General features: G+C 43.8%; 1 protein-coding gene across 1 annotated transcript; it reads right to left on the bottom strand.

The window, feature by feature from the left end:
• Positions 1 to 9,972: 9,972 nt before the first annotated feature.
• Positions 9,973 to 11,702, bottom strand: LOC148850309 (U-box domain-containing protein 26-like). The gene has a single exon (XM_088943096.1). The coding sequence runs from the start codon at positions 11,480 to 11,482 to the stop codon at positions 10,196 to 10,198; it is 1,287 nt and encodes a 428-aa protein (XP_088799222.1). The 5' UTR covers positions 11,483 to 11,702; the 3' UTR covers positions 9,973 to 10,195.
• Between the last annotated feature and the right edge of the window lie 500 nt (positions 11,703 to 12,202).

A 12,202-nucleotide genomic window follows, 5' to 3' on the forward strand; every position in this document is an offset into this window, starting at 1 on the left:
TGTTAAATTTCCATTTCGTGTTCTATGGGGTAAGAGCTGAAGTGACTTTCATATGTGTTGTGGCAATAAATATTTTTCATCAATTTGTATTGATATATGTAGTACTGATCATTGATGTTTATAGTTGAAGCGTTAAATTGTTGTTTCCGGTTCCATGAAAATGAAGTCTAATCACTATAGCTGAAGTGACTTTCATATGTGATGTGGCAAAATATATCTCTCACCAATTTGTATTGATATATGTGGTATTGATTATTGATGTTAATTAGGGGTGTTTATTATATGGTTCAAATCACAAAACTGAATTGAATAATTTTCTAAATTGCAGTTTGTGGTTTCGGTTTGGTTCATTGAATTTTATAAACCGAATCAAACCATAAACCAGAATTTTATATGCATATATATATTATGAACATATGATATATAAACATTATATATAATATATCTAAATGGAATGCGTAAAATTATAAATATATAATGAACTCTTTATTTTATAATAAAATAATAAATAAAATTTTAATTTTTAATTTTTAGGAAAGTTATTTGGACTTTCTAATTGGGTTAAGCCCAAAAGAACCACAGAATGGTCTAAAGTCCCCAAACCGTATTAGAAATCACACCAAACCGTAATAAAACGGCTTGGTTTCCATACCAAAACGGTTTGATTTGGTTTAAAAATTTCTCAAACCGTAATTTACTGGTTTGGCCTGAGATCTTCTCCAAACCGCACCAAACTGGACCATGAACACCGCTAATGTTAATAGTTAAAACGCTAAATTGTTGTTTGTTACTCCATAGAAGTTATATCTAATTATTCTAGTTGAAGCGACTTTCATATGTGATGTAACAATACATATCTCTCACTAATTTATATCAATAAAGTTAAAATATTTCAGATGGAAACAACAATGGTACCAAACACTACCTGATGAAGGAAGATTTGGCCCGACCTCGTAATCATTCAACACGTGGCAAAAGCAACAGCTCAACACAACAGCATACCCGAGGTGCGAATTCCGAAAGGAGGAACCAGCGGTCCGAACTCCCCGCAAGGAGCCCGAGCTCTCCCTTAGGCCCTGAACCTTATAAACACAAAGGGCGACAACCTGAACTGGCCTGCCCCATTGCAGTTCGGGCCACACTTCTCTCCGAACTCAAGACTTCACCTCGCACACCACTCCAGCACTTCACCTTCGGGATGCCGAACTGAATAACCGCACTGTACCTGACACCGAAGGAGTCCGTATCTAGAGGTGGCGCACCTTACTGACTTGGGACCTGATGCTTGACAGTCGCACTTCAACGGCCACCTGCCACCGCCATCTCCAGTTACAGAGACGGCTCCGACAAATAGAGCAGTGGCGGTTCTGCCCTAGCAGAGGTGAGGACACCCGAACAGGCAGAAGCGCAGAGGTAATCATACCCGACCTGACAGAAGCTTAGGAGTGAGTGCGCGAAGTGGTTATAAAAGGCTCTCTACCCCCAAGAACGGGGTATGTGAACTTTGTGCCATCTGGTTTTATCTTGCATTTGAGAGAATATTAACTTGAGCTTCGGAACAATCTCACCAGGTTCCCCCTGAAGTTCCCTCATCTTCTCTGTTTCAGTTTCCCTGTAGCTCTGTTCAGAGACAAGGCCGTCGACATCTAGGATCGGCCGAATTGCGCACCATCACTACCTATATTAAGTGAATAAAGTAGATGATTAAATATCTCCCATATTGTTGCAAATTGTATTTTTCTTAAAACTTGTTTACATGTATGCTTAGGAGTTGGTCCATTGCATTGCTTTACTCTTTTTTTCATTAGAAATAGTTATATTAATTCATTGGACCGTTTATATCGAAATATGGTTTCGTTTTGAAAAAAAAGGGTAAATTTCTTTGACAATTGTCTTAAAACCTCCCTTATTTTAATTTTCTGTCACGCTCGTTCACATGTAACATTATATTAAAATTTCTAAAATTATGGCTTATTCAATAAACTCTAGGAAGTCGGCTCAACAGAAGCCTGTCACCTCCTCCGCAACCATTCATATCCCAATTATTCCATGGCCAATGACCTGGGAGCTTCGTTCTTGGATTGCTAGCACTCGAATAGGGATGACCTTCAGAGATTGCGATAAACCCTATAAAATGGGGTCATGTCAAACCCTAACACACCACTTCCGCCATTATTGTGCTTCATCTTACCATTTTCTCCAATTCCAAAGACTTTCATCGTCATCTTCGTCTTCCTCTTCTAGTGTATATACACAGTCCCTCAAACTGAGCCTGCTCTGCTCCTCATCTAGTGGTTACTTGATCCTAAATTCCTCTTCTCTCTATCTCTGACAACGCCTGCCCTATCGTCAATTACCCCAAATTCCAACTAACAATCCAGATTTTGATGAGCCCATCGCCGAAATCAATTCCCAGTCGACTTCCTCTTCGGAATGAGTACTTCGGCCTATCAGCTGCCAGTCATTCCTACTAATTTCAGTCGTCTACAGATTTTCCTAAATCAGTTTTTGATTGTTCTGTTCTTTGAATTTCTTGTCAAACGTCCAAATTGCAGACTGAGGGAGCAATTCTTGAAGGTTGTAGAGGTCTCAGCAATTAGGGAATTTTTAGCCACATTCGAGGTGAAGATTCTCTTTCTCTATCTCTGTCTCTGGGGATCTTTAGATTCTAGTATTGTTATGTTCTTTCTTATTAATGAAACCAAAAAACTACAAGGAAGATCGAAACAGGGGAAAATGCAGATACGACAGATGACCATTACCATCTCTACTTAGTAACAGAATTGAATGGAATCTGAAATAGTGAACTAACAGCCTACCTACCCTTTGCTTCACTTGTTTTCGCTCAGGAAGACATCGACTTGATGCACTCGCTGGGACTAAATGCTTATCGTTTTACTTGATTTTGCTCAGGAAAACATCGACCTGATGCACTCGCTGGGAATAAATGCTTATCACTTTTCCATTTCTTGGGCTATGATTTTACCTCGCAAGCATTAAATGCAACCGACAATACTCTCAGCGACAGCCGCATCGGTGCTGAAGAATGAGACAGCTCCGGCATCGGAGCCTTGGATGGTCCTTAGATCCGGATTTCAGTGCGTCAATGGCTTTTTTTGAGTGCTATTTTCAAGCTGAATTTGATGAGGGCGGATTTGGCCGCAGTGACACATGGCATCTTGGAACACCTGGATGACACATTAACACCACCTAAGTGATGATTTGGAGTCTTAGATCGTTGTTTTTTTTCGCCTTGACCTGGTGACCTACCTTCACCGTCAATCTGGTGACCTCGACCACAACTCAGATTGGCTAGAAGCACTTCGTCCAAGGCCGACTTGTAGCACCTTGTCACTGGCCGAAGTGACCTCGATTCGAGGAGCGACCTCCCTCGAGGGCGTGCCAGCCTGATTAAGGTCAAAGTGGCGACTTGCGAGACGTGCTCGCTGACAAATTCGACATGCATATCTCGACACTCTCACGTTTCTCGAAAGTTCGCCCACGTACCGAACGTTCCGGAGGGTGGTCAACGTGCATGGTGGTTACCTCCATGGATCTCGAACCGGTTAGGCGACCTCCCGAAAATCTCGGATGCGGTGCGTGAAGCCCACACCAAACAATGCCTATATAAAGGCACCAACCCCAATGATACAAAGGAGAAGTGAGTAAGAACATTCTATCTCTCATACTTTATGATTTCTTAGCTCGCGATCTACTACGAGAGTACTAACTTAAGCATCAGAGTGACCTTGCCGGGTTAACCACCTCGGGTCCTCTAACATTGATTTCTTGCAGGTTTCTCTGAAGATCTACCCAGCTCGGCACCCAATCTACCCCCCAACTCGGCATCAATGTCCTCATCTAGCAAAAATCCTCCACTTCGGTCTTTGAGTCATCGGCCACCTGGAAGTGGTCTGAACAACAGGGTGCTGCCAAAAAGCGCTTCATCAATTGGCACCGTCTGTGGGAAACGCTACAAGAAGCTAAGTTCTCACCTCTAAAAATCTAAGTCCTTATCTTCCAGAAAACTAAGATCTCACCTTTTAGAAATTAAAGTTCACACTTTCTAATTTCCATTTTTATGAACTAAAAAGCATTTTTGAGCAACACCAACATCCATAACGAATATCAATTACTAGGGGCAAGAACATCTATTATGAACCTTGAGAACTCCTTTGTGACAATCAGACAAGTTCAGGCCGAACCTTGCATTCCTAGTGCCCTAGATAAATACACCGCTACCGCATGTGAATGCCCATCTCCCCATGGTAGAGCCATCAGTGGTTCTCGTCGGGATTGAAGCATGGTAGTTCTATGAGATGAAGCATGAATTTTCAGATCTGAGCATGAGAGAAGCCCGATGTAAATAGCAGCAGAACGACCTCAACTCATCCTCAATAGTAGTCAGCCAGGACAAGGCCTCATCAGCCCTATTTCGCAAGGTCGCCTCTATGAGTCGGTGGCTCCCGCGGGAGTCGGTGGCCAATGGACTGCATGGACACCCTTGCACGTTGATACTTTCCAAGGCTCCTATGCGACCTAAAGTCAGTAGTACTGTCCCCGCAGGTCAAGCTCCCAGTGGCTTCTTGTAGGAGTGGATGACCGACGTCACTATGAGGTTGATGCAGTGCAGTCGTGGCCCCGAACTACCGACTCACGCTGACAACTTTATGTATCAAACATCCCTCACAAAGGGGGCAGAACATGTATGTTGTGATCTCGCAAGCACTCACCCAAGAAGATAATCCCACAGGATGACGTAGAAACAACCATATGAGAAGTTACCACAGAATGACCATCTGCTTAGGTGGAGAGGTCAGGATGCATGTCGGCTAAATAATATTATGGGGAGTGGACTATGAGTCGCTCCCAAAGCCCAAGGTCCAGGGCACCGAACAAATAGTGACCTTAGCGCTAAACATTTATATGACCTAGTCGTCTCTTCGGAATGGGCAGAATAAAAAATAGTTCGCATTCAGCCCCATCGGTGTGCAGACAAGTCGAGTACATACCATTCCACCTCAGCCTCATTAGTGTGCAGAAGAAGAAAGAGAAAAAAAAAAGAAAAAGAAGCGAAAGAATGAAGACAAATTCAGCACAAGAAAGAGAAACAAAGGAAATATTAGTTCGCTTTCAACATCATAACAAATGCAAACTTGGCCCATCTCTTCACGGTTGACCTCCACCTCAGTTTCAGGCTCCGCATCAAACTCGTTGGCTACTCTTTTGAGAACCAGCTCGAGAAACACTGCGTTGAAATCTACCTAGGTGGAGCGACTTAATAAAACAACCATATAGAACCCCTTCTTGAGGACGGCATGATGAGCTTCACTCTTGAGGTACTTAGTTGGACTATAGAACCCCTTGATGGTTGCATCCCTAATAAGGTAGGTGCCATCGGGGTACCTACTCCACCTTTCCTCGAGTGGATGAATTTGCTCTCGTGCCCCGATAATCAAGATGTTGAGGTCTTGCGTAAAGCTGCAAACACTTGGACTCTTCCGACCTGAAAAGAAAATTGGACTGACGCTTATGACTATGAGCTTATCGAATTAGTCATTCTGGGCCAAAAGGAGAGATCTACTCCCTTCGCCGAGCTACTTTCATCTCGGGAGTGGGGGGGGCAATTGATGAGGGCGGATTTGGCCCTCTAGTGACATTGTGTGACACATGGCATCTTGGAGCAGTTAGATGACACATGGGCACCACCTAAGTGATGACTTGGAGTCCTAGATCACAGTTTCTCTTTGCCCTGACTTGGCAACCTGCCTTCACTGCCAACTTGGCGACCTCGACCACAACTCAGGTTGGCTAGAAGCACCTCATCTAGGGCCGACCTATAGCACCTCGTCACTGGCCGAAGTGACCTCGACGCGAGGAACGACCTCCCTCGAGGGCGTGCCGGCATAACTGAGGTCCAGGTGGCAACCTGCGAGATGTGCTTGTTGGCAAATTCGACATGCATATCTCGACACTCCCACGTTTCTTAGAAGTTGGCCCACGTACCGAACGTTCCGGAGGGTGGTCAACATGCATGGTGGTTACCTCCGGGGATCTCGAACCGGTTAGGCGACCTCCTAGAAATCTCGGATGTAGTGCATAAAGCCAAAACCAAACAATGCCTATATAAAGGCACCAACCCCAGTGACACAAAGGAGAGGTGAGTAAGCACATTCTAACTCTCATATTTTCTGATTTTTTAGCTCGCGATCTACTACGAGAGTACTAATTTAAGCATCAGAGCGACCTCACTGGGTTAGCCACCCCAGGTCCTCTAACATTGATTCCTTGCAAGTTTCTTTGAAGAGCTATCCAGCTCGGCAATCAATCTAGCTCGGCACCCAATCTACCCCCCAGCTCGGCATTCAAGTCCTCATCCAGCAAAAATCCTCAACTTTGATTTCTAAATTATCAGCCACCTGAAAGTAATCCGAACAACAAGATACTACCAAAAAGCACTTCATCAGAACTCTTATTCAAACTCTTCAGAGCATGATCTCCTCCATTTATGTTTGATGGTGAATTCCTTAGTAGTAGATGGGGAGGCTGAGAGGGTCATGCACCGCCTCAGTCGTTGTCATTGGCGCTCGCTCGGAGCTTGGATAAAGCTGTGGTACCGACCTAGATGGAATCGTCTAAGAAGGTTACGAATACCGAATACGTTTGGGCAAAGAATGCCGATTTACAGAGGTTATATAAACACTCAAGATTCCTCACTTCTCCTTTTCGGTTTTCTTTCCGGTGGTTGGTGGAAGTTGGCGTATTTTGTCATCGAGAGGTTATTCCGCCTCCGAATCATCATCGTGCGAGTTGCAATCCACTTTATGTCAATTCCAACAATAATAGGATACTTTAATACAATATGTAAATAAGGATAAAGTTATTCAATTAGTTAAGTTAAACAATAAGGGTTGTTTAAGACGTTTTTTAAAAACGGATTGGATCGGATGGTTTGACCAGAAAAATTAAAAATCAATGAGGTGACTGGTTCTGTTTTTCTTTAAAATCAGATTTTTGCCAAAAGAAATATTTATTTGATTAATAAATCGTTGATTCGAGTGGTTGAATCGTTCAACGGTTTTAACTGTTTTTTTTGTCAAAATGAGTTGACCATTTGATTCAAACGGTCAGACCATTCGACCCAAAAATCAGACCCTTAATTGATTCATTATCTAAATCGGGTGGTGACAACATCAGGTATAATGATGGGATATCAATTGATGAATATGAAACATATGCAACCAAAGTGACCGCCTTCGGATTTGAAGCTGCATGGCCACAGTTATCAGCTCAAGATAATCCCTAAGGCTCGGTTTAGAAGGAGTATAAATATAAATATATAGAGTGCAAAATGTTGTATTTTATATTATTTTATATGTATTTGCATTGTACATATTTACATTTATACTCTTTTCAAATTGAACATAACTGACCAAGCATCTACAACTGAAAGAAAGGAGGTTCTGAAGCAGTTCGGAGATTCAACTTATGCTATGGTTTAGGAATTTCAACTCTGGTTGTCGTCTGGTTTGTAGCACTTGTCTAAGGAGGACACTCTTTACACTCAGACCTGAATCGTGGATACCCTTTGTGAGATGTAAAGACAAAGTAAATAGAGCAAATTGCAATCTAATTAAGGAGTGAATAACTAAAAAAAGTTGTTTGTATGGCAAATCTTATTTCCCTTGAAACGACACGTGGTAGGAGCCTGAGGGTGTGGTAATCAAAGTAAATGCATTCCTTACATCACAGCTTGACACTTGTCCTCATCGAACAACTTAGGGATTAGAGCCCCTAATCACGTAAGGAATATTCTGAAATTCTTTATCTTTGCCCATACAGTAAGTAAGCCTTTTCTTTTCTATAGATACAAGGGTTCATGACATAAATGGGCTCATTTAGATAATTCAAATCATTCGAGTCATTTTATCACCAGTTTCTTCAGCTCCAACTATTCCATCATTCTTTGAGTTTTACATCCATCTTCTCAATCCAATCTCATCCCTCAAACCTTATTCTTCCCAACATCCTACTATTTACTTCTAGAACTTGGACTATCTTTGATGGTGTCAATCTGACGCTCCCTGCTTGTGGACAGCTCGAATGTCGGGTTGGTAAGGTCATCTGTTTGAACTGCAAGAAGAATAAATTAGAATGTCTAGGTTGCTTAACTCGGGGTGGGTTCTCTAATGCTTAAGTCAACAAACTACTATTTAATTGCAAGAAAGCTAGAAAAGTTAGAGTGCTTAAGGGCTAAATTGTGCACACCTATTTTGTGAAGGGGATGTCTTTATATAGGCAAGTTACCGCAAGGCTCATGAAGTGCGTTTGAAATCCCTGACCTATCTGGTTCGGAGGTGGACTCTACGTAAGTAAGTAGTGCTTATCCAGTCACGCTTAAAGCAGACAAGGTGATAACCGTTTCTTTCGACGTGGCATTGTAATCCTAGGGAAATCGGAGATGGTAGCCCGCTTAAGGAGGAGGCCGCCCAATGCGTCAAGCAAATCACTAATTGAAATCAGGTCAGGTCGCCCTTTATGTCAACTTGATGTCTTGCTGGGCTACTCGCAATTCAGCCTGCCGAGATGGTGCCGAAGTCGACAAAGTGGGTGCGAGGCATTCAAAGTGCTCCCGAAATCTACTTATGTGGTGTTGAGATGTTGCACGACTATCATGAGATACCACGTGTTATTACATCATTGGAAGGCAAAATCGGTCCTCATCAATATCCATAGTGTCATACCTACACTATTCTCTTTGAAAAATACTAGAGAGAGACCTTATGAGAGGAGCCAATCAGTTTCTCTTTCTTAACTTGATCTCTTATTCAAATTTAGAGTTGCCTTATAAACTACCAGGTTGGCTAGGGCTATGTAGGATTTTCTTGTCTAAAAAAAGTTGTACATTGCCTCTCAGGGCTATGGAATTGAAGCATTGCCAAATTTTTTAAAAGTAATTACCTAATGTCCTTAATAGTCCTGAACGTCTACCTAATCATGTTATAGAAGTAGGCAATGTTTCTCTTTCTGATGTGTTGTAGAGCCAACTGCTAGCTAGCCCCACTATACTAGGTCTAATGGTCCAGTGTCCATCTCTCTTTCTCCCTTCTTCAATTTAGAGATAAACAATGCGTAGGTGATAGCACACTATTTATTAAGGTAAAGTCCTAACCAATCAAAAGAAATGATATTTTCTTCTTTCTTTTAATTATTGCCAATTTTGTTGGGTCCTCAAGGTAAGAGATATCAATTGTGTGGTTTTTCTATTTCCTGATTTCCTCATTTAATTAAATGAATATGAGTGGCATGTAATCACCAATCACCGTCCATCAAGAAAAAATCCAGAGTCCATGTGAATCCATAGTTTTATGACACTCATTCCATACAAACCGGTGACTGACACCAATTTGACCAATAGCACCATCTCTCTCTCCTTCTCGGCATTAGATTCCATGAACAACCACATCTTCTTTTCTCTCTCTACTTTTCTGTTTTACCCTCTTTTATCCTTCTCTGTTTTGGTCTCCTACTGTCAACATGCTCTTTGGTCCAATATAATCTTTGAGATGCTAAAGTTGGACAAAAGTCGAGTCATTCGTCCACCCAAATGATTCCTCTCTCTCTCTCACTTACCCGAAAACCCAACCCAACCAACCCACATAAGAAATGAAAATGTTTTTTTCCCTTTGCAGTCAACTTTTATTTTCGCCTGTCAACCTGCAGCCCCATACTTGTAGTTAAAAACTTTGAACCAAAATAAAGACCCAACAAACATACCCGACATAAGAAAAAATGTCCATCCCTTTCCGATCACCTTCCCCATCAAAAACAGACAGAGTTGCTGTAACGAACGCTTTAGGAATTCAGACTCTCTCCCCCCCCCCCCCCCCCCCTCTCTCTCTTTTCTACGCAGTACGCACACTCCAACGACAATAACTAGTAACAACAGCGAGAATGTAAATGGCAATCATATTTGTGAAACCAAGCATCATCGTTAAGTGAACTCGTTCATTCTAGTGGCTGTAACTTAAAGACAAAATTACAATTAGACCTTTCTCTCTTGCTCTGTTCTTTCTAAACAAAATTCTTACATACAAAGAGATACATACGTACAGATGTTTATACACCCAACTATAAATCATTAATTTTTGTTTTTTTTTTAAGAAAAATAGAAGTGGAGTTTGATGATGAAGAATCAAAATGGGGAAACATCACTGCAACCAAAATCGTCAGAATTGGCGATTGAATCATCGGGCCATGAGTCCCTCAAAAGCTTAAGCAGTAACTGCGCCTTGCGCTTCGCTCTCTCCGTGCAATCACTCTGCACAAGAAGCAATAACTGCGTCACCACTCCCGCCGCTACTGCATCTCTCTGCAGCTGCTTTGACGCAGAGCAAAGCGACAACAGAGCACCCGCTGCGTACTCCGTCGCCCGATCCGATATCTTCAGGATGATCTTCACTAGAAGAGGAACCGTCAACGCGTGTTCCGCAAACGCCGCGCAGCCCTCTGGGATCCGGCAGAGCAATTCCACGGTCGCCAGGGCTCGCTCTGCGTCGCACTTCTCGAAATCGGCTAACCTGTCAATTAGCGCATCAACCGCCCCGGCCGACACCGCCTTGTGTCGGTTTTGCTTCACCAAGCACAAAGCGAACAAGGCCTTAATCCCCACCTTGAGGGCTCTAGGGTAAGCTAACGGGTTGCTTAGTATCCTTGTTATTCCTTCCATCACCCCATCGGCATTGCCAATTAGGATCCGGTGCTCAACCGACCGAGTCCCTGCGGCCACGATCTCAATGAGTGCAGCAGCATTGACGCGGACCTCGATAGAAGAGTGAGAGAGAAGGGAAGCGAGAAAGGTCACTCGGTCCGGTTGTGAAGCTACGGATTCGCACTGAGACTCGACAAGCGGTAACATGACGAGTAGCGCGAGAGATTCGTGAGTCAACTCGTCTGGTTCTCTCTCTTTATCGGCGGCAAAGACGATGGGAAGGAGCGCATCCGGGGCATTGCTTGCGGAGATGACAGAGCGGTTCTTGTCGGAATCCCGAGCCAGTCCTCTAAGGCGGCGAAGGGCGGAGAGGCGTGAGTGGGAAGTGCTAGAGTTTGAGGCGGCTTGGGCGAGCAAAGTGCGGACGAGGGCGGGATCGGCGGGTTGTTTCGGAGTGGGGATGCGCTCAATCCCGAGCGATCGGTTGGCGACACACCAGTCCTGGATGAGACGGCGGAGGGTGTGGTTGGGGATGAGGGTGAAGTCGGAGAGAGGGGCGCGGGTGACGGGACAGGTGGTGTTGCCGGTGGCGACCCATGACTCAATACTGGATCGGTCGTAGGTCTGACCGGTGCACACCGTCACAGGATCGCGCATGAGCTCCAGCGAGATTGGACATCTGAAGTGGTATGGGATCTGTACCGCTGTGTCCAATGGCTCTAAGCTTCCTGGCATTCTCTGTGTTTCCTTGTCTATATTTCTCTTTCTCATACACAGATCTATATGATCTATCTCTGTTGTTGTTTACTTTGTCTTTCTCCTCTCTTACTGGCCTTGGCCTTGGCCCTGAAGAAACATTCTAAATGACAACTTTTTACAGGACACCTCCTCTGAAGAAGTCTGAAATCTGAATCACCACTGCAAATTCTCTCTCCTTGCTTTCTCCTCTCTTTCCTATACGCTGGAAACGGGAGCATACCAACAACAACAGCCGTAGGACGAGCACTGCTCTTATCTGACTCCCCACACGTGTGTTCCGCTAATGTCACTCGAAACCCTAGCTAACACTAGTTCAACTCTGGTCAAACCCACCAACGTTATTCTGCTAATCTGGCCCCACATCGCCCTAGAATAAAGGGCAAAACTTTGTAATTCATTCATTTATTACTGTATGCGAAACTGATCCAGTACGGAGTACTCCAGGCCAGCGTCGTTGATTACGAGTTACGAGTACCGGACCACGGGGTGGCGGTCAAAGGTCAATGAGGATCACAGGAAATGTGTGGGCCCCTTATGTCTACCGTTCACATTATTGGTTCTCAGGCCTCCCTTTTCTTTTTAATTCTAGTATATCTATTTGGGTTGCGAGTTGCGAGAGGTGAGCTGGCTGTGTGATCTGTGATGCCAATCTTTTCTCATCAGTGACTCTATTCGTGGGTGGGGCCCATGATAAGGCAGGCCCAGAGGCCCAGACCCAGGTGGCCAGGTCTA

This window comes from Nelumbo lutea, chromosome 5, assembly GCF_056320005.1.
Source record: "Nelumbo lutea isolate HS-2025 chromosome 5, American lotus-T2T, whole genome shotgun sequence".
NCBI classification, from domain to species: Eukaryota; Viridiplantae; Streptophyta; class Magnoliopsida; order Proteales; family Nelumbonaceae; genus Nelumbo; species Nelumbo lutea.

Excerpts from the sequence above, each read along its gene's own strand:
- LOC148850309 (XM_088943096.1), bottom strand. The coding sequence starts at position 11,482 with ATGAGAAAGAGAAATATAGACAAGGAAACACAGAGAATGCCAGGAAGC.